Source organism: Oenanthe melanoleuca, chromosome Z, assembly GCF_029582105.1.
Source record: "Oenanthe melanoleuca isolate GR-GAL-2019-014 chromosome Z, OMel1.0, whole genome shotgun sequence".
In the NCBI taxonomy this organism is placed as follows: Eukaryota; Metazoa; Chordata; class Aves; order Passeriformes; family Muscicapidae; genus Oenanthe; species Oenanthe melanoleuca.
Window position 1 is genome coordinate 64,014,977 of NC_079362.1, and position 21,529 is coordinate 64,036,505.

Genomic DNA, 21,529 nt, shown 5'->3' on the forward strand with positions numbered 1-21,529 from the left:
TTCATCTTTATTGCAAATGATACAGCAGCCTTTCTACTTTGTCTAGGTGTCACCTGGGAGTAGGCTTCTGTTACAGTGACTTACCCAGGCCAGGTATTCACCAAAAGATGCTTTTTGCCTTTGAGCAGCTGATTGCCATGTATGACAACCCTAGGATAAGGACAGAAGAAAATAAGTCCTTTGTAGAAGTTCAGTCTCACTGGCTGCAGTATTTACATTCTTAGAAGTCCAGTGAAAAACCCTACTAGTAGATGTCATTGGGAGGTTGATGATTCCACCCCACCCTGCATGTAATTGAGGAAGAGAGACAAATCTCTTAAGGGCCTTCAAAAGGACAGTGTGCTACTTTGTGCTTGCTAGCTCCATTTCTAGAGTTCTTCTGTATCTCATTTCTTCTTACCTACCTTATTCTACCTCTTAATTTTCTTGGACTAATATTGTGCTCAGCTGCTTTGTCAAAAAACAGGTTGTGTACAGGTTTTCGTTCTATGTCATTTCACAGATGTACAAGCTGTTACTTGGGGGGAAAATTCATTTGTGGCTTTTTAAAATTAATATATTTTCTGCTGACTAGGATGAGGACTTGCCTTCTAGGTTGCACCTGAGAAGACCTGAAAGTCAGAAAATGAGTTAAAAACATTTATTTTTAAAATTCATATTTTTTCATCTTAAATGAGTGAGTAGTAGCTACATGTCAGATAGTGAAGTCTATCTGCTGCCTAATAGTTGTTTGTCCCTCTTGTTTTCTTCATTGTAGTCTGAGGTTAGCTTTACTAAATGAAGCAAAAGAGGTGCGAGCAGCAGGATTGCGAGCCCTCCGCTATCTTATTCGGGACTCCAGTATTCTCCAGAAGGTGCTAAAGTTGAAAGTGGATTATTTGATAGCCAGGTAATTTTCCTCTTTCTTCTTGTTGTAAATTGTAAAGTTCTAAATTACTTGCTTTTTCATGGTTGAGACAGGAGAGAAGTGTTTTCATATTCACTTACATTCTTGGTAAGTAGTTTTATAAAATGCATTTTTCTTCAACAGAATATTTCATCACACTAGCTAATCCAAATAAAATGCTTTCCTAATATATGATATATTACAAGTAATCCAAAGAATTTATTATTTTAATTGTGAATACCATTAACTATAAATTAATAAGGTTGAAAGATTAAATAATTTTCATGTCTTAAATTTTTGTGTGGGAGTTGTTTGACTCTGTATTATCACAGTGCTGTGGAGCCTCCACTACAAAGTCAGAACTAAAAAGTAGTTGATGTCCAAGAATTTGTAGGCTAAATATAATCAATGACACAACAGAAGAATACTGAAGGGCAAACCAACAGTGAGATAATACAAACAGCATGATGAATAAATGTAAATAATAGCATTTCTAGTGCTTCTTGTAATGAAATTTTTTATTTAATATGCTGATACAGATTTGTGTGTGAATTTTGGTTTGTAAATATACACATGCAGTTTTAGTGTGCTGTTTAAATTTTTTGGAGCAAAAGGACTTTTCTGATCTGAAAACACTCAAAAGTGTGTTGATGTGAAACATTACAAACACTTGGTGTGGTCTTATTTGCAAATCATAAATGCAGCTGGCTTGGAAAATAATTGCTGAAGCATTATGCTCTGCCATTTTATATTTGAGAACATTCAACTGATTTAATTGTAATGAGAATAGCTGAGAAAATATAAACCAAATCTAACTGATGTATCATAATGAGTGTATTTGCTGAAAAGTGTTTAAAAACCATAAGTCAGTTGTTTTTCTTTTGTGCTGATATGCATAAATATTAACATGAGTTGTTAACAGTTAAGGTGAAAGTTACTGTTGTTATAAACAAAATGTGTTTTTTAACTTATTTTAGGTGCATTGACATACAGCAGAGTAATGAAGTAGAAAGAACACAAGCACTTCGATTAGTCAGAAAGGTAAAATCTTCCATGTATGGTTGTATCTGCAGTGCCACTCAGTTGTTCTGTCTCCTGGTTCTCTCCCTCAACAGTGATTTTTCACAGTCCTTAATACCTTGCTTTATCTTAATCATGTAATATAGCTGATAATTTAAAAGAAAAATATAGTGAAGAGAGTTGTTTCGATTTTACATTTTTACTGTTTAGAATCTCAAGTGCGCTAGAAAACTCTTGCTTACTGGGCAAGGTTTGGAAAACACAAGGCATAAACAAGGCATAAAAACAACATTAAGTTTCAATATTGAAATTACGATGACTTCATTGTATAGTTTGTTTAAGCACCTGTGAGTGAGAAACTGGGAGATTTTGTGCCATGTGAGAAATGAGACAAGTTGTCACTGAAGTAATCATTCAAGGAATGCTTATAGACTTACTGCTTTATTTATGGCAGTTGATGCTATCCATGGAGGATTTTGTCACGGATACTCAATAAAACGTGGTTAGTCTGTGATGGTTACTGTACTGTGTACGCATGGATGTGAGATTTAAATGTATAGTAGCTGCATTTTCAAATTCATCCTAGAGAAACTGGCATATAGAGGTACCAAATTTATTCACAAAATATAATAATATCCTGCCTTTGTGCTGGACTTCACTGTTCTTTATTGTTCTCTTATTCTTAAACTACCAAAGACTGAAGTAAAGTTTGGAGTAGTTGAAGAGTGGTTCCCCAGGAGCATGTCTGTTAAATCTCTTTTTGTATTTTAAATCTATCTAAATACGTTTTCTGTCTTACAGAAGATAAAATGTGGTTGATTAACAATTGTGCCGAAAAAGAGTTATTAATGTTAAACACGGCTATCTCCAAATCTAAATAAGCAAAAAACAAACAAAAAAGCCCCACTATGAAGGAAGATGCCTGAGAAAATTGCACTTTATAAAAAGTTCTTTGCAAGTCTACTTTGAAATAAGAGCTCCAGTATAGACTTAATAATGTATATCAGAAGATGGAAACACATCCATAATTGGTTTTATTTGTGTCAGATATTTGTCCTCATTATTTCTGGGCTTTTTTGGGCATTTCCTACTTGAGCAAAAACTTCTGTCTTGCATAACAGAAGAGACAGCAAGAGAAACAAATTGATTAGTTTGATCTGAAAAAATGATGGTCAAAGAGAAATATCAAAGAAATCATACAGCTGACCCTTGGTGGGTTTTTTCCTCCATCATGATGCAAGGGTGTTGGTGTACAGCAGATGTTTGCATCAAATCCACAGGCTGTGTAGCCACGTTTGTGGTTCCTTGATGCTGAGAACTCTGTTGATGGAAAGCCTTTTCTAGCATCTTTTGCTTATCTATAACATTCTGTTTTCTTAGAAGACAGTGTAAGATCAACCAAAATACACCCAGCCTGCTACCACTGAAGTTAACAGCTTTCTTATGTGCTGTCTGGGTGTCCTGGTTTAGGGCAAATCTGGGAGAAGATCTCCAAAGGGTTCCCCCCTCAGGAAGCAAACCCAAGTAGACCCTCCCCCAACCAATTTGGAAAAACATTTCCTCAGAGAGAAGTTATTCAACAGGAAAAACACAAAAAAATGAGCATTACTGGACAACAAAACCTCTTGCTGCTTTGAAGAGGTGACTGATTCAGAAAGTCTCTCTCCTGTGAGTGGTAGCTCAGCTCAGTCTGTTCTCAGTCCCTCCGGTGCCCAGGCCAGGTCCCGGTCGGTCGCAGGTGTGAGATCCTGGTGTTCCCCTCAGGTCCGCAATCCAGAGCAGCTTCAAATAATTCCAGGAAAAAAGGAAAAAACTTTCCAGGGAACTTCTCTACTTCAGTTAGTCAAAAAACTAACTAAAAGCAAAGGAGAGCTCTCTACTGCTGTCCACCATGGCGACATAGTCCAGGAGACAAAACAATGAAACTCCTGTCTCTGTGTTTTGAAAACAACCACCTCAGACATTCCACCTCTTCTCCTTCCACCCCTTTCACTCTCAAATCCAGCATTTGAACTTGTTTCTGGGCTAAACAGACCAATGGCGATACAATTCAACATCACAAAGTCACCCCAGGACACTGGGCCACAGCAGTTAAGCATGGATTGGCATAAAGCAGTCAGTACTCTCACAAGGAATACTGTGCTTCCTGAGCAGCACATTCTGTATTTTCACATTATCTTTTTGCTGCCATGCTCTTGCCCTTTTTCTACCTCTGTCTTCATCTCTCTCAATGTCTAAGACTTAGTGATTTGATTCCAGGATTCCTAAAGGATTCTAGAAGGTCTAGATTCCTAAAGGTCTAGAAGGGAAGAATGAATGGCAAATAAAATGAAAAAAAACTAACAAACTTGTTCAGAAGATAATTTACTGTGAAACTGAGCTGGGATTTTCCAGTATGACAGAACTATTGTTTTCAGTTTCAAGATTTGGCTCTTTAATCTCATCTTTTGTAGTAAAAATGTCTGTGAAAATTATGTAGATTAAAATTAATACCTTCTCTTTTCTTTCTTTTCATAGAGAAAAACAACAAAATATAAGATATTAATATTTATTTATGAATTTAGAAAAAGCAGTCATAAACTTTATTTTAAAAATATTATGTTTAAACGGTGCAGGAAGATTTTAAAAAATCTGATTTTTAAACTTGATGTCCAGTAGTTTTTGATGGCTGAGTTTTCGCTGTCTGTTTTGACTGCTGTTACCTCTACATTTACTGGTGAAAGCTTTACAGTTTAGCAATATTTTGAGCCATGAAAAGGACAAAGTTGCTTTGTGAAGCATTTTTCTATCTAGTAGAAGTCAGTAAGACATTTTTTAAAAAGTTCAATAGTCCAGGTGCTTTCTTTTTAAAGCAGAAGTCAGGGTTAGATAAAATATGTACCATTTTCTTTCTTCCTGTTTTCTAAAGGAGTCTTAAAAGACCAAATTCATAGTCTTTTTACTTAATTCATTTCAGCTACTTGTACTTTACCTGTCCTTGGTCTTTAGAACTGCATTTTAATATTTAGAGCAGATACAAAGTAAATATAGAAAATTGTTTATTCTTCTGATGTGTTTAGAGTTGAGTATTACAAGAAACCTTTCCTTCTCGTGTCTTAAAAACACAGGAGACAGTGAAGCAGAACAGCTTGTGTCTTCACAGGAAGTACCATGTCAATATCAGTAGCAAACAGGTTGCAGTTTCTAGGTGATTGGTGCACCTATTCTGTTGCTTATTCTTGTTTCTTCTTGCCAGTGTAAAAGTGAAAGACTGTGTGGGTGGGAGAGAATTTGTTTTTTCCTTAAAGCTTTCTGTTTTGTTTGCATTGTATATAACAAGAAGCTTCTCAAAAAACATGTATTTAAAGATAGATTGGTTAAAACTCTTCCAATATTTTGGATATAATGGTTGATCCCCTTGATCCCCTCATTTTAACATTTTGCAAAAAAAAAAGGTAAAAAACCAATCATCTTTGCACAAATACTTATAACACATCAAAGGGAGATATAAAATGGATACAGAACAAAATGTTTTTTGAAGAATTATGAAGATAAGCCTTGTTTTTTTGAAGACAAAAAAGATGATAAGCAAAAGCATGGGAAACTACCCTTAAATTTTTGATGGATATTGAGTATTTTTTTTATGTCTCATTTTTATTTATTAGTGGAGAAAAAAAGGTGACACTGCTGAGTGGGCTATAAAAGATAGCACTGTTCCCTTTTTAGGCAGCCAGACAAAAACCTGCTTCTTCCTTAGTAATATATCTGTTTAGTGATATTCTTGGTCCAGAAGGATATGTGTATTTAATTTTCACAAATTGAAAAAATGTGAACAAGCAGTTGCTCAGCCTTTGTAATTAAAGCCTAACTTCGGGGATAGTGAAGAGTTGGTGGTATTGGTTGTTTAGGGGTGGCTTTCCTTACCTTTAATATATCTTGCTCCTTAATCTGGTGTGAATTCTGAGTGTCCCAAACTAACAGCTAAGTTAGTTCCATGGTACAGAATGTCCTTAATAGAAGATGAGTTTGTAGTCTACTCTGTGTCATTGGATAATGTTCTTTGTCAATAAAGATATTCTTGGGAAAAAAAAATATGATAGTCTTAATTCTCACTGCAAAAGACGTATTTTAAATTCTTTCTTATTAAGGTAAAATATAAAAATAGGAAGCTGAAGCAAGAAGAGAATGGTATATTGACAAACAAATTGAAATGGAAAAAAAATTCAAGAGCAAAAGAAATTATTGTGAAGATTCAGCAGATACAACCAAGTATTAGGTGGACTAGTCTGTCTAACTGTATGTAGGAAACAGAATGCTGGTGAATATGGAAGTGTATTTTAAAGAAATAGAAATAAACCAGAGGGTTTTTTCTTTTGTTTTTGGCAGATGATCACTGTGAATGCTTCATTGTTCCCCAGTTCTATTACTAATTCTTTGATAGCAGTAGGAAATGATGGTCTTCAAGAAAGAGACAGAATGGTTCGAGCATGTATAGCCATTATCTGTGAACTAGGTAAGATTATTTTCTTAATTAATACTCAGTTTTGATGTGATTGTCATTCACAGTATTTTTTAATAAGGAATTAGATGTTCTTATTACAGTCAGTTTCATGGATTTTAGTTATTAGCATGATATAAACCAAAATTACTAAAAATCTATTTATGTGCCCTAGGCAAAGGTTTCAGGTTTTCATCTTTCCTTCAAGACTTGACAGTTTTTGGTTTGCCTTGAAAATATTTCTCTACTGTAGTTGGCGATTCTTAAACTAATGGATTTGAAATAGAGAGATTTCCATACACAAGATGCTGACAAATTTAGAAGAATTCAGAGAACTATGAAATACTTTCCTTTATAAAAATTTTTGGGGTGGGTACTGTATTATTGGGACAGTGGTTTATACTGGCTCCCTAAACTTTCATTTGACTGCTGATTTTTGAAGTTTTTCAAAATCAATCAGTGGGAAATAACTTCAGCAATTTGATTTCAAGATTAAAGCTTCTGTTTTAAAGAAATAAGCAAAATGTTAGTCTTATTTCAGTATAAATATTTTATCTTTGTCAGTTCAGTGAATGAGGATATCCAGAAACCATTGTATTGAAACTTGATCGGGAGTTAGCTGGAGACTGAGAGACCAGTATTTTTGTGTATGATAAATTAATCTAAAATTGCAATTAATTGCTAGTGTCAGCCAGTTCCATTAAAAGCTTTACATGTGCCTCAGCAGTGTTCAGGACAAATAAGATCTCCATACTTGAGATGACAAGCTTGTCATATGCCATAAAGTGTTTTATCTTCGATCACTGGCCAAAATGACTCATTTTCCTTTATCTAGCACTTCAAAATCCTGAGGTGGTGGCTCTTCGGGGTGGTTTAAGTACCATCTTGAAAAATGTGATTGACTGTCAGCTAAGCCGAATAAATGAGGCTCTGATAACTACAGTTTTGCACCTCATTAATCATCCAAAGACCCGACAATATGTGCGAGCAGATGTAGAATTAGAGGTGAGTGCAGCTTTACTTGTTCAGTGACAGAAATTAAACACTATTACTCATTAAAATGTTTTACTTTTGTCTCAGATTTCCTCCATGTTAGTGCACAGTGTCTAAAAGATAATGTTTCAGGCTAAGAGCCTAAGGTGTATAAAGCAGGAATAATACGAAGGTTTGGAATGGGACTGAGGAAAGGGCAGTAGTGATTTAACTGTATTTTCATGTGAAAATAATGCATGTCTTTCTTTTGTTTAGCGAATTTTAGCCCCTTACACAGATTTTCACTACAGGCATAATCCAGACACAGCAGAAGGACAACTCAAGTAAGTGTTAGTGCTGCTACTTGTGCTAGCAGTTATGTTCACAGCATTGGAATTAAGCTGTACTTCCTTCCAAATATTAGTTCCAATCTTATTCCAATCCTAAATTTCTAGAAGTTGAATATAGTAGACCAGAGTGGAGTTTTCTAAAATACTTTTAAGCATTTAAGATTTAAAAGGGCTAGAGAGCCTAGAGAGGAGAGGGTTGAGGGAACCCTCTGCTGAATAGTAGCCTTTTTACTACCTTTGAAAATGCTTTCAGGATGATGGAGCCAGGACTCTTAATGGTGGTGTAAGGTGGGAGGACAAGAAGCAACAGAGACAAATTGAAGCAAGAAAGATTTGAACTTGATATAAATGGCAGGGAGATTATTTTATATGAACCTCGTAAAGAGTTAGTGTAAGTTGTCCAGAGAGGTCCTGCTGCCTCCATTCTTGAGAGTTTCTAGCACCCAGCTGGATAAACCCTTGAGGTTTTTTTCAGATATTCCAAACTGAATTACAGAAGCTTGTCTACCTCGTAAAGCTCTAGACACTGTAAAATGAGTGTGTTCTGCACACTGCATTTGCTGACTTCTTGCAGAGGGGTTGAACTAGATAACCTTTAAGGTGCCTTCCAACCCAAACCGTTCTGTGTTTCTGTAATCTGGCCTAGTCTGGTAACTGGTGACTTTTTCATCTCCTGATGGCTTCCAACTTGAATTATTCAGGATTTTTTAATTATCAAATGGGATTAGATGCTTGGGTTTGGGTAACTGAATAAGGTCCAAATCTTTACATCTCTGCTGTGGACTTAGTGTCAGTGGAGGTGCAGAGTGATTAATCTGACACCTGTAGGTGTTTTTGATGTTATCCTTTTCCTATGAAAACTCCCCTGGATGAAGAAAAGTAACAATAATTAAAAATTCTAAACCTTTTCTGTGTGAATATATATTGTGTAAATACATATGTACACATCTATGCATGCATAAAATACTTCTTTTGCATTGGATTTTCTCCCCTACCTCGGTTAACTACCATTTAATAATAATACTGTAATAATAATACTCTAATACTGTTTATTTTGTAATTATTCCCTGCATTATGACATCTTTTTGTTTTAATGGCAGAGAGGACAGAGAAGCACGATTCCTAGCTAGTAAAATGGGAATAGTGGCAGCATTTCGATCATGGGCAGGTAAGATTTATTTGTTTGAAACTGGATGATTGGAAGTGTGATTTTACTTTCTAGTATAAATGACAGAGGGTCTCATTTGATATGTCTAATTTCTGTCAATGCCTTCATACAGTGCTACTTAATATGTGTTTTGATACTGTAAAATTGGAAGATTGCAATGCATAGTTTTCTTAGACTCCTGACAAGGCACAGGTTTTTCCTTCCCAGTGTAAAATGCCCTATAAATTGCATCTTGGTGTTCATTCTTGAGATCTAAGGGGTGAAAGGATGTTTGAAACAACTTCATATCATAAGAATTTGCATTTGAGATGGTTCTGCCACTGCAGTTGAAATATTTTTGTCTGTGTTAAGAGATACCGGCAAATACTTTACCTGCTTATACCCGCTGCCATAGCTGAAGAGAAGTTAGAAGTGAACATAGTTTACAATTTTTCATGTAGAAGACATTTCAAAATCAAAAAAGTACATTTTCTCATTTTCCTAAATTCTTTCTCTGTGATATTACAATATGTAAGATGAAGGTACTACCTCAGGGATTACTTTTTTTGTCAAGACACTTTCCTGCAAATTCAAATCAGTTAATATAAACAGTTAACAAAATTTTGAGTGGGATTTTTCCAGGCTATACTTAGGCTGTGTTGTGATACTATTTGTTATTTTTTTTAAGTTCTGAAAATGATCGCTATGCTTAATTTTAATGTCCCGATATCCTTCAAGTTTCTTTTGTGTTCTCGCATGATTGGAGAGGAAGCATGTGATGACTTTGAGACTTTCATAGAACAGTTTCTGATAGATGTGTTTCTGCATCTTCCTAGACTTAGGCTTTTAGATATAAGAGCGGTTAGAATTCACCTGAGACTAAAAGGAAATTAATTAATTTGTTGGGTTGTGATACAGCTTTTGATTGAAATTCCTTACAGTTCTGCTCAGTTGATGAAAACCTTTCAGGCTCAAAAGTTACTCATTACAGACAGTTTTATCTTTTTGTCATTTCTTCCATGCGTATGTTATTTTCACAGATAACTTTTGAGTTCTGTTCACAGTAGGAAGGACAGAAGTAGCACAGTTTTTAAACGAGGATATAAAGTTCTGTGATTATGAAGTTTTGAAATACTATTGATTGGGAAGGAGATGATATTATAAAGGTGAAAATGATTAGTAATTTTTTTCATGTGTGCTTGTTTTCAAACTGGAAATCTAACAATGTGTCTGTTGTCCTTTTCTTGATGAGGGAATATGATTATACATTTAATGCTTTCTAGGTATTATCAGCCTTTGCAAACCTGGAAATTCTGGGATTCAGTCTCTTATTGGGGTACTCTGTATACCAAATATGGAAATCCGGGTAGGTGGTGAATATTCAGTACTGATGTAGAAATAATATTTAATATTTTAATTAAGTTATTCTTAAATTTTAACAATTTAATGGTTTAAATAAACAAAGACACCGGTTATGAGACAGCTGTCCCTGAGTTTGTTTAACCCCTGAAGTTCAACTCTGTAATTCTGTTTCAAAATTCCTCTGAAGCTGGGGAGGACACCATGTATGTGTGACAAAATGGAGGAGAGAAAAGTACATTAATTAATTTTTATTCTATTGATAAATCAGAGCAAGTTTACAATAGCTGCAGTTGCAAGTTTAAAGCATAATAATCAGAGTTTAATTCCAGGTAAATAAAAATGTTTCTTCACAAATTAAACTTACTAGATAAAAGTTGATGGTTCCAGATGTAACTGTTCTAAGAATGTGCAAACCAAGTAACCTGAACTACTGTAGCAATCATAGTGACAATAAGGGACAATTCAGAAGTAAGAAAGCCCCCATTCTCTCTTCTCCAGTTTATTTCAGTTTGTGAAAAAAATACTGCAACAAATGCATCAGTGTTAGCACTCTAGAAGGCTCAAGGTTAGTATTAATAGTGGAAAAAAAGGACAGTTTTGTAAATCTGTAAAATTCCTGTTCTGTTATGTTTTCTTTGGTAGCGAGGTCTGCTTGAAGTTCTCTACGATATATTTCGCCTTCCTCTCCCTGTTATTGCAGAAGAGTTTATTGAGGCACTTCTCAGTGTAGGTAAGTATTTAAAACAGTTCAAATAATAATTCTGTCTATTAAGCTCCTGTAAAAATTTGAAACCTTTTCTGTCCCGTGTGTTGTAAATTGCCTTAGTGCTAAATGTTTTTATCCCTGAATGTATTGGGTGCTCTGAAGATCTGTTTAAAATTCTTTATCACCTGTTAAGTGTTTTAAGTTTGATGAAAGATCAGCTTAGTTAGGCATTAACACAAAAGACTCTAAGGTAAGCACTACAGATTAGACTTCTTTGAACTGTTAGGAGTACTCAGAATTGTGGATGTGTTAGTGAATACTATAGAAAAGTTATTAGTCAGTCTTTTCTATATATTGTATGTTAGCAGTCTCTGTTGTTCTTTGACTTCTGCTTTTTTGAGGACAAGTGCATGTTTTTCATGTCTTTAAATTTAACCAAGTTAGTATTTTATCTTTAGAATTATTCCTTTGTCCAAGAGGATTCTCTGCTTTTTTAAAATTTATAAGTAAATAAATCATTCTTTATTGAAAACTTGCTGCTTCTTTATATGGATGCACCTTGTAACATTTTAGGTGCTAATGGTATTTTCTGTTAAACATATTTAATGTGTTTATGAATTGGAAATATCACTGGTTTTGTTGACATTTAGATACAATCTTTGTCCTGGCTTTCAAGGTACCCTTGCTTTGTTCAAGACTGTGAATTAGATGACCTGTTAGAGATCACCTCTGGCAAAATTTTCTGTAATTTGAAACGACCTGAAATAATATTTGCGAACAAGGATTATTATTCGCATACTGACTGCCACTAAAATAATACTTTGAAAGTCAATAATTGCAATTACAATTTGTCCATATTTTCTTGTTCTAGATCCAGGAAGGTTTCAAGACTGCTGGAGACTTTCTGATGGCTTTGTAGCTGCTGAGGCTAAAACTGTTCTACCCCATAGAGCCAGGTCAAGGTGAGGCTTTAATGAAATCAACTGAGTCTAAACCATTCTTCTTGTTTTGTTGCAGTGTGGACAAAACATTTCTTGTTTTCTTGCAGGAATGGTAAGGAATGTACTTTCTAAATAGTTTCCATACTTTTTTTCTCTATAGGCCTGATCTCATGGATAATTACTTGGCTTTAGTGCTTTCTGCTTTTATTACCAATGGACTTCTAGAGGTAACTAATGACTTTCAGTTTTAATAGATGCTTGCTTGCAAGAGTTCAAGTAAGATGTTTCACATTAAATGATTTAATATTTTTTTTGCTTTTTGAAGGGTCTAGTTGAAGTGATCACAAGTAGTGATGACCATGTATCTGTCAGAGCAACTATACTTTTGGGAGAGCTTTTGCACATGGTAAATACCACTCTTTGTAACTACTTGTAAAAAGGTATTTGCTATTATAGCATTAATTTGTATCAGAACTTGAAACATGTTGTTTTCATCTGAATAATGGATTAATTTCACATTGTATCATCTGATAGTTCATGTGTTAAAACCAGTATTATTCAGTAGGAAGACTGTTTGAAAGTGTTGAAAGAGCTAGGGGTTCTGCTCCAAGTTGGTATGTAGCTCTGACTCTCACCAGGACACCTTCTTGCCATAGCAGCCGTTATATTTTAGGCTGGAGCCCTGCAAATGCACTCATCAGTAACTGTGTTTAGGAAAAGGACCATAGCTAATTTTTGCTTTTCTTAGAATGATGTTCAGCATTTCTATGACAGTGTGTTTAGCTTTCTTCCTCACAGGGGAGACAGATGAAAACGTTTTCATATTCAGCTCGATGTACTTTCGGTACTTGATGTTACTCATTCAGCAACTCCATCTTGATGGAGTGCTCCTGCTGCAAGGAAACTTCAGCTTCATTCCACTTCTGTGGACCTAAGATGGCTTTTAGAGTACCTTTTCTCTCTTAAACTAATTTTATACTGAGATGATGATACTGTTTTCATAAACGCTCCAGTGCTACATTTCAGCCTGTACTTTTTATAATATTAAAAGCTGTTTTTCTGGTTTCCTGAATACTTTTGAATGGGAGTGATTGTTAACTCACATTGGAGTATGCTGTAAAGCACATGTATTTTTTGATTTTCTGTTAAAAAGATATCACTACTATTTCTCAAAAACTGAAAAAAAAAATTATCTTTTTATTTAGTGTTTGGAAATGTAAGTGATTTCTTTATCTTCTTGTTTAGTTTCCAAAAATGTTTTCAGAACTACAAATATTTATTAAAAGCAGTTAAATGTCTAGTAACTTAGAATGTTATGTTAATTAATCAGGGTTTCTTGTGCTGTAATGCTTTAGTAGAAATCATCAGCTTTAATTGGATTTCTGATTTTAGGGTTTTTTAGTACTTTTATGCACATGATATAAGCACATCTGATGCTTTGCAGGTTTTTGCATGCTACAACTTAAACTCCAGGGGAAACAATACATATTATAAAACTCTGAAATTGTTTCAAGTTACTTTTTAGTGTAAGTCAGCTTGATTAGTTAGATTACAAATTCAAAATTGTATGTGTAATTATGCTCTGACATTAGGCAAAAGGTAAATTTCTTGTCATAAACCTGTGAAAATCTTGTGAAAAGCCATAGATTCTTTAAACGTTGTTCCTAAACAGATGGATGAAATTGTTGTAATAAGTTTTTTTAACTGATCTTTTATTGGGTTTTTTTGTAGGCAAACACAATTCTTCCTCATTCTCACAGCCATCACTTGCACTGCTTACCAACACTGATGAATATGGCAGCATCCTTTGACATCATGAAAGAAAAAAGACTGTAAGAATTCTATGTTACATTTGAAAGCATAAAGTTTTGTTACAAAATGCCATCTTATGGGTACTTTACACGATTGAAACTTCCTAATGGAAGAAGTCAGATAATTTGATAAATTCATATGTCATTAATATGTGTTTCTTCAACTTCATGTTCTTAGTTGCTTTTCTTTGTAGAAGACAAATTGAGTATGTTGAGGTTTCTTTTACCTGTAAAAATGTATTTTTTAATTACTCTTGCCATTTCTGATCTGTCTTGTCAGATCAGTATTCTGATCAATATATCATAATGTTCTTTCATTGTGTTGTCAGTGATAAATTACAGCATTGTTTCAAACCGCTAGTGTGAAATGATAAATGCTGCTTGTAGAGTACTTCCTAAAAGCATAGTCCTCTTCTGGTTTTTAGTTTTGAAGGTTTCATATATGCCAGTAAAAGATTTTGATGTGCAGTGGCACCATTTGTTTTTAAGAAAAGCCAAATCTGAAACTTCATGAGAGGATATTTCACATGGCCAAAGTGGTGGGATGAAAGAAGGGATAAAGAGCAGAAGACATGCTTGTGCATTACCTGGAATTGTACTTTTTGGCATTTCTGGACATACCTGATAGAGTAGTAAGAATTTACATTTCTTTTGGAAGAAAGTGATTTTTAGAAGATTTTTTTGAGGATCTAGGCATTAGTCAGCACTCTGCACTGTTTTATAGTCTGAAAAACTTTAATATGTGTTACAGATTAAATTTAAATAATTTAGGTAAGTGGCCAAATCCAAAGGTACTTTTTGGAAAATAAAGTAAACGCACTCTCCTACTTGACAATTTCTGTGTATGGGGAAGAAAGATAGACTTAACTCCTCTTTTTTTAGACTTCCTGTTTTTATTTGCTCAGTAGGTGGGGTTTTTTCTGCTACCACTCTTTACTCTTGGCTGGCGGCTGCAATTCATGTTACTCCCTATCTTTTCCCAGAAAACTGAAACATACTGTTGCTGAACTGTTTAGATATAAGAGCAGAAAGTGTGCTACTGATACTCCTGCTACCCTTGCAGGGTGGGGATGGGAATGTATGAGAGATACTTCATTACTCTAAGTTGAAGCTAGTGCTCTCAACTGCCAGTTTCACTGCAGGATGTTGATCTACTGTGACATCTAACAATGGAAATCAACTTTAAACTTAGTCTCTTAGAACTGTGACAGACACCACTAATTGCAGAACAGCAGAAAAGTTATCAGTAAGGATAATACTTCAGTGCTAGAAACTAAAAAAAAATAATTTTCTGAATAATTTTGATGTGAGACTGAGTCTTGCTGGTGTATAAAAATGTGTCTCAAGAGAATAATTTTATTTGCTTCAGAATTGTTGGTGAGATCTTTCTTGGACTATTTACTCAGGAGGTATTGATCCATTGCGAAATGCTTATTTTAACTCTTTTTTCTATTAGACGAGCAAGTGCAGCACTCAACTGCTTAAAACGTTTTCATGAGATGAAGAAAAGAGGCCCTAAACCTTACAGCCTCCATTTAGATCATATTATTCAGAAAGCAATCTCAACACACCAGAAAAGGGATCAGTACCGTGTGCAGAAAGACATCTTTATTTTAAAGGTATTACAAGAATTCATTTTTCAAACCTGAATTTGACACTGTGTTCTGGAGACTTGGATCCCACCCCTCAGCTTCGTTCAATATAATTCAGAATAATTTGTGTGATTATATGTAGTGTTTTCTTACCTCATTTGACTTCCAGGTACTTACAAATACTAAATTGCATTTCTAGAAATTGAGGAATGAAATTCCAATAACTTTTAATGCTTTTTGCAATCAATTATAATCTCTTACTTTAAGGTTCTTAACGCAATACTGTAACGAAAAAATTTACCTTCAAATGCACATTACTGTGAAAAACAGCCCTTTTAATGATTTTTACATGAGCAGTAAGTGTTTCATGTGGCAAGACTGAAAAAGAAAAATCTGCTGTAATTTTTCATGTCTGTATTCCAGGATACAGAAGAAGCACTCATCATGAATCTTCGAGACAGCCAAGTTCTCAATCACAAAGAGAACCTGGACTGGAATTGGAATCTAATAGGGACCATACTGAAGGTGAGTTATAAAGGCCATGTTAACATGTTTAAGAAATTGTTTGGGGAAAAAGTCTGTTTCACATGGGAGCTTTGACTTTCTTATATTCATTCCAGAGTACATACAATGATTTGTTTTGTTTCAGGAAATTAGAGTCTCCTGAGTTTAGTCAGTGCTGGTGTAATCTCTTTTTATACAACCCTTAAACTGTATTCAGAAACACATGATAGTTAAATTCATAGATTTTCAAAGAAACATGTATTAAATGCTGTATGTCTTTATTTGTATAGGAATCAACTTTATAGACTTAGGTATATTGTCTTTAAAGCTGCTGATACTTCAGACTGCAGAGAGATACTGCTATGTTTAGATTCATAGCAGATTTTTTTGGAATAATGTGAGCTGAAGGTTATAGTAAGTGATGGGTTCTAGATGAAATTTCAGATGCTTAGATTGAACCACATATGAAAACTTCATTGAAGGTTTTGAACTAATGCAAATACTTCTGTAGCATTGATGTAATGACAGAATTAATTTCTTTTTACCTCATAAAGGAAATACCTAATGGGGGCATTGTTTTAAATATATTTAATACACAGATTTTAAGATACTACCTCTTTTGTAAGCAGAAAATATACTTTGCTTGAATAAGAAAACTTCCTGAGTGCTTAATATAGTCTTCAAACCAAAATTGCTCCAAAATGTCATTTTGTGCATCAAAGCCATCCTTCAGCTGAGTAGCATTCTCTTACTGTCTTCTTTTCTGTGTTGTTACAAAGATGGTGAAAGTTCAAAAAAGGATTAATGGTGACAGTCATAATCAAGACTATGTTGTTTTTTTGAGAAAAAGAAAAGAAACTAAATATTTCTGTGCCTTTTTTTCAGGGACCGATAAAGTTGAAAGAGCAAGAATCTGTCTGGTATAAAGACCTGAATATGTATATGACAGTGGCTTTGCTCCACTAGATTTCACTGTTTACAGACTTTACTGGGTTACTAGATAACTGTTATTAGTCATAGATACTTTTATCTTTTATTGTGTATTAAAGATATTATCAGACAGCTGTTTTTCAGAATCTCACTGTTAATTAGTCTGTGTAGTATTTTGACAGTGGAAGCCTTATGTAGTTGACCTCTAATGTGTTTTGCGTTTTTTTAAACTGAAATTTATGTCAAGCAGCCAGTTTCTCTGCCATCTCAGACCTCCCCAGCAATGTATTTTCTAGTGTCCTGTCAAAGAGTTCCTAATATCTGAAAATTGGGGACTTCTTTGTGAATGAGAAGTGTTGTGTGTTTTCTGGCTTACTCCTAACCATTTCTGTTCTGTGTAACACCAGTATAAACGGAGATAATGTTACCAGAGTGGTCTACTCTTCTAATGAGCACGATCCCAGTGTCTGAAATTTGTTATCTCATGTGGCTGCTCACCTCCCCCTTGTCTGTTGCAGCCTTGTGTCTGTGGAGCATCAGCTCTTTAACCACCTCATTGTGTGCATCTCAGGTGGTACCTTACTGCCTTTTTCACTTACTCAGCTTGCTGTCTAAGCTGCTAAAAGAGAGGCAAAAGTGTCAGCCTCATCTGTATCTGGCACTGTGACTTGGTGTAGTCAGTTTTACTAATCATTAACTAGTGCAGTATGTATCTTAATACCGTAACACCAACTGGAAATGTAGAGCTGTGTCATGTAGATAGGAAAGAAGAATGTTTGATGCACTTTTTTTCCATTCCTGACTAGAAGATACTCACTAGTAGCAACAGAAAGAAATCTGAAACCATAGAGACAGCAGATGGCTGTAAAAATAGAGGAAAATGTAATGAAGAAAGAATAGGTTCTGAAGAGAGCATTATTTTTCATGTAGTCCTTAATACATCTTACAAACTATCATTAATGGAGTTTAAATACCATTTTAATAAGAAGTGTGACAGAATATTCTGTGACAGAATAATGATTACTTTTAAACCAAATCAGATGAATATTCAAAACAGCAGCCAAAAATTATTTACGTTATGCTTATCAAATTTTTTGTTATTTGCAGAAAAGAAACTAGGAAAAGCTGTTTATTTTTCATCAGCTTCTCATAGTTTTTTTTATTTTCCTCAGAATTGTGGTCTTTTATGTGTAGCATGTGACCAACATTACCTGTCCTTCCTAGAAAAAAAATGAACAATTCTTGAAGCAGGCAGTGTGAGCTTTTCAATAAAATAATGTTTTTAAGAAAACTTTCTAATTATTATTAAGTAAATACAACTGATAGAAGTAAGTAAATTTTACTGACTTATCAAGGACTGATGTACAAGTTTCATATAATGCTATATTTGCTTTTTTTTTCTAGTGGCCAAATATAAATCTAAGGAACTACAAAGATGAACAATTGCACAGGTATGTAAAAATCATGTAGGCTTTCTCTGAAGAAAGAAATTTGGAAAACTGGTTTTTACTATTGCAATAAAATATTCCCTAGATGTATCACATTTCTAAAACTTTATTTATAGATAAGAAGTTAAGGTGTAAATTTGGATAATTAAGCTGCAATATTTGCTTTAAACAAGGTGCACATATCTTTATATATTTTGTCCCTTAGGAGATTCATACCACCTTTGCAAATGCTAAATTTAATTTTAAATCTTAGGAATGTTACTGCTTGATATTTCAAACAGTAATGTTTTATGTCAGAGCTTGGAAAATTAAGTCTGTAGTTGTACAGTTTTTTAACTACAGCTTTCATCAAAAACCAAGGGGAAATTATTTCTAGTTGCTACTAAAGGCAAGAGAAGCACATGTAATTAGGAAAAAAGCCAACCAAGCAAACAAAAAACCTCCAGTACAGCTCTGGTTCCTTTCATGTCTGTGGTCAGTAAGGCATTTTTATTACTTTTGTGTCTGTGTGGTCATAGTGTTACTAATTAGGTCTTGGATGTGCCTTTTAGCATATGTTTCAGAAAGAGATTACATTATTTTGAAGAACAGGTCTGTATTTGTGGGCATGAAAAGCTACTTTCTGATTGGGGGAAAACCCAAAAGATAGAATATATGTGGAAAGGCTTGTGTGGTGCTGTTGAAATTTTTACCAAAAGTAGGGTGCTTTTATAAAGTATTTACAGCATAAACACTGGTCCCATTGTTATCATAATGATAAATTCATTTTGTTTTTATTTTTTCTGGGTTTTCCTTAAACATTAATTGCCAATCTGTACTTTGGGATAAAAGATTATTTTCCAATGCTGGTGGTTTAAAGCAATGTCTGCAGTTCTGACTGTGGCACCAACATACACTCCTCAACCTACCTGTGTGGGACTGTGTTCCTGTTCCATGGTTTTGTGCTGCAGTCAAGCATTGTTCAATGCCTAAATAATTTAATTCCAAATAAATTGAGAAAATGTAAAATTGAATTGGTGCGAAGTTTCTATTATAGTTCATTGACCTTTTCTGCAGAATTGGGAGCTTAATGGCTTTAAAATGCTGTTGCTCCCATTCAAATGTAAGTAACTAGGCCCCAAAATCTCTCTAGAGTCACTGCTGGTGGTAAAAAGTTTTCTGCCGTTTTGTTTTTCAAGTGTAAATTCCATTTATTTCTCCTTCCATAGATTTTTTTCTTAATGTTAGTCTTGTGATGATCTTACAGTTGTTAAAGTGAAATTCCAGATTTTCTTTTAAAGATCCTTTCATTTCCTAGAAATACAGTTCATGAAGTGTATGTATACACACAGGATCGTAGAATCATGAAGAGGGCCTCAAAGATCATTGAGTCCAGCTGTTGCTAAAGCATCTTTCCAAGTGCCATGTCTATATGTCCTTTAAATCCGTCTGAAATGGTGACTCTAACAGTTCCCGGGGCAGTTCAAATACCTGACCACTCTTTGAGTCCAGAAATATTTCCTAATATCCAATCAAAACTTCCTTTGGGGCTACTTGAGGCATTTTTGTCTCATTCTGTCACTTGTCACCTGGGAGAAGAGGCCACCCTCACCTGGGTTCAGCCTCCTGTCAGGGAGTTGTAAAGCACTTAGGCCTCCTTGACCCTTTTTTTCTCTAGGCTGAGCACCCCCAGCTCCCTCAGCTGCTCCTCACTGGACTTGTGCTCCCAGGACTCACAGAGTATTCCCCAGTTCTGTTGCTCTTCTGTGGACTCACTCCAATGTGCTTCCTGTAGTGAGGGACTCAAGGGCCCCAAAACTGAATGCATGCACATTGATAAACACGCATACACATTTAAATATACACATAGATACATACCTGTATAAATTTGTATGTCAATATATATTTACTGCTAGTAACCCAGAATAAAATACATTTTATTTGACAAAACTTAATTAAGCCCTCAGGTTTCCTTTGTAATTGGTCCTATGTTTGGAGTTGGGAGTAGTGGATTACTGACTTTTTCAAATATGAGTACAGTTCTGTAATTAAGGTTTCTTAATGCCTGACATATCTGATGGATAGAGTATTTTGATGCACTGTTTTGCAGTATTTCAAGGCACAAATGTCTGTTTATTTTTTGAAGAATTTGTGAGAGGAGGATCTTTGCTGAAGACTTATTCCTGTGATGCAAAACTCAAGCTACATTGCTTACTGTGATTTTAAAAGGTCTGAGAGTGTGTTAGCAATCTCTGTGTTGTGCTTCAGAAATGGTTAAGCGAGGTGTTTGGAAATAGTGTTGCTGAATAAATGAGACTTTTCCCTGTCAGAACAAGAAAATGTGTTTGTCCCAGGAGCAGTAACTATAATAGCTGAAGAAAACTCAGGTCACAAGTTTCTTTTCTAAACTGTTTGTTAGTCTAGGTAATACCATCTTTGAAACTTGCCACAAGATAAATTACAGTGGAATAAATTATGAGAATGAGAAGGAAGCTATAGCTTCGGAAAGCATAGAGATTTTAAGTTCCTTTGTTTATATTAAATCGTGGTTTAGAAAACCCTTTATAACACACAGTACAGCAGCATCTCTGAAATTGTGTCTGGATAGAGTCTCTGCTGTTACCTGCTACTCTTGTTAAATTTTTAAGACTTACTGCCAAGAAACCAAGTTAAGTATAATCTGTTTTTTCTACTAGCATAATTTTGTTTTATGAGAGTGTCCTTATCATACTGAAAAATAGCCAATTCTATTTTACTTTCTCTAGGTTTGTAAGGAGATTGCTGTATTTTTACAAGCCTAGCAGTAAACTCTATGCTAACTTGGATTTGGACTATGCCAAGGCAAAGCAGCTCACTGTTGTCGGTTGTCAGTTTACTGAATTTCTTCTTGAATCAGAGGAGGTAAGAAATTTTTGGCCACAAGACTGGGAGTAGAATTAGTAGTCTTTCTGAATGCCACCTGGAAAAACCTTAATTTTTGGTAAAGACTTCTTCGATTTTGGTTGTTAAATCTAAAATCATTGGTGTAATTAAGAAATACAGTGTGAAATATTGAGGAAGATGACTATGATTATGTAGAAGTTTTATTAAATAAGTTTTGTTAAATGCACCTTAGAGCTTGAAGGAATTTTTTTTTTTATTATTTATGCTATGTATAACCTTCCTTTTCTAACTACTTCTTTTGTTCTAAAGACTTATGACTCAAGTCAGAGGAAAATGTCATTGAATAATACTTCACCCTTTTCCTGGAAAGAGAGAATTAGTCCTAAGATGTTTCCATGCTTAGATCCTTCGATTTGCCTTGAAACTTTTCCTTAGTCTGAATTGTTTTACAGACTGCATTTCTATTTTGTGTCTGTGTTATGTTTGTACATTTTAAGAAATTTAAAGCAATAAGTTTCAGT

The 21,529-nt window shown here is 34.6% G+C and overlaps 1 protein-coding gene across 1 annotated transcript in view; it reads left to right on the plus strand.

Moving 5' to 3' along the window:
• RICTOR (RPTOR independent companion of MTOR complex 2) overlaps positions 1-21,529 on the plus strand; it is a 74,457-nt gene that overhangs the window by 27,411 nt on the left and 25,517 nt on the right. The window contains exons 5-20 of the mRNA XM_056513088.1: positions 758-889; positions 1,864-1,927; positions 6,272-6,398; positions 7,219-7,388; positions 7,632-7,699; positions 8,806-8,873; positions 10,136-10,218; positions 10,857-10,944; positions 11,792-11,882; positions 12,022-12,088; positions 12,187-12,267; positions 13,593-13,693; positions 15,129-15,291; positions 15,688-15,789; positions 18,103-18,149; positions 20,891-21,026. Coding sequence (XP_056369063.1) covers positions 758-889; positions 1,864-1,927; positions 6,272-6,398; positions 7,219-7,388; positions 7,632-7,699; positions 8,806-8,873; positions 10,136-10,218; positions 10,857-10,944; positions 11,792-11,882; positions 12,022-12,088; positions 12,187-12,267; positions 13,593-13,693; positions 15,129-15,291; positions 15,688-15,789; positions 18,103-18,149; positions 20,891-21,026 — 1,588 coding nt within the window. The remainder of the gene's footprint in view (positions 1-757; positions 890-1,863; positions 1,928-6,271; positions 6,399-7,218; positions 7,389-7,631; positions 7,700-8,805; positions 8,874-10,135; positions 10,219-10,856; positions 10,945-11,791; positions 11,883-12,021; positions 12,089-12,186; positions 12,268-13,592; positions 13,694-15,128; positions 15,292-15,687; positions 15,790-18,102; positions 18,150-20,890; positions 21,027-21,529) is intronic.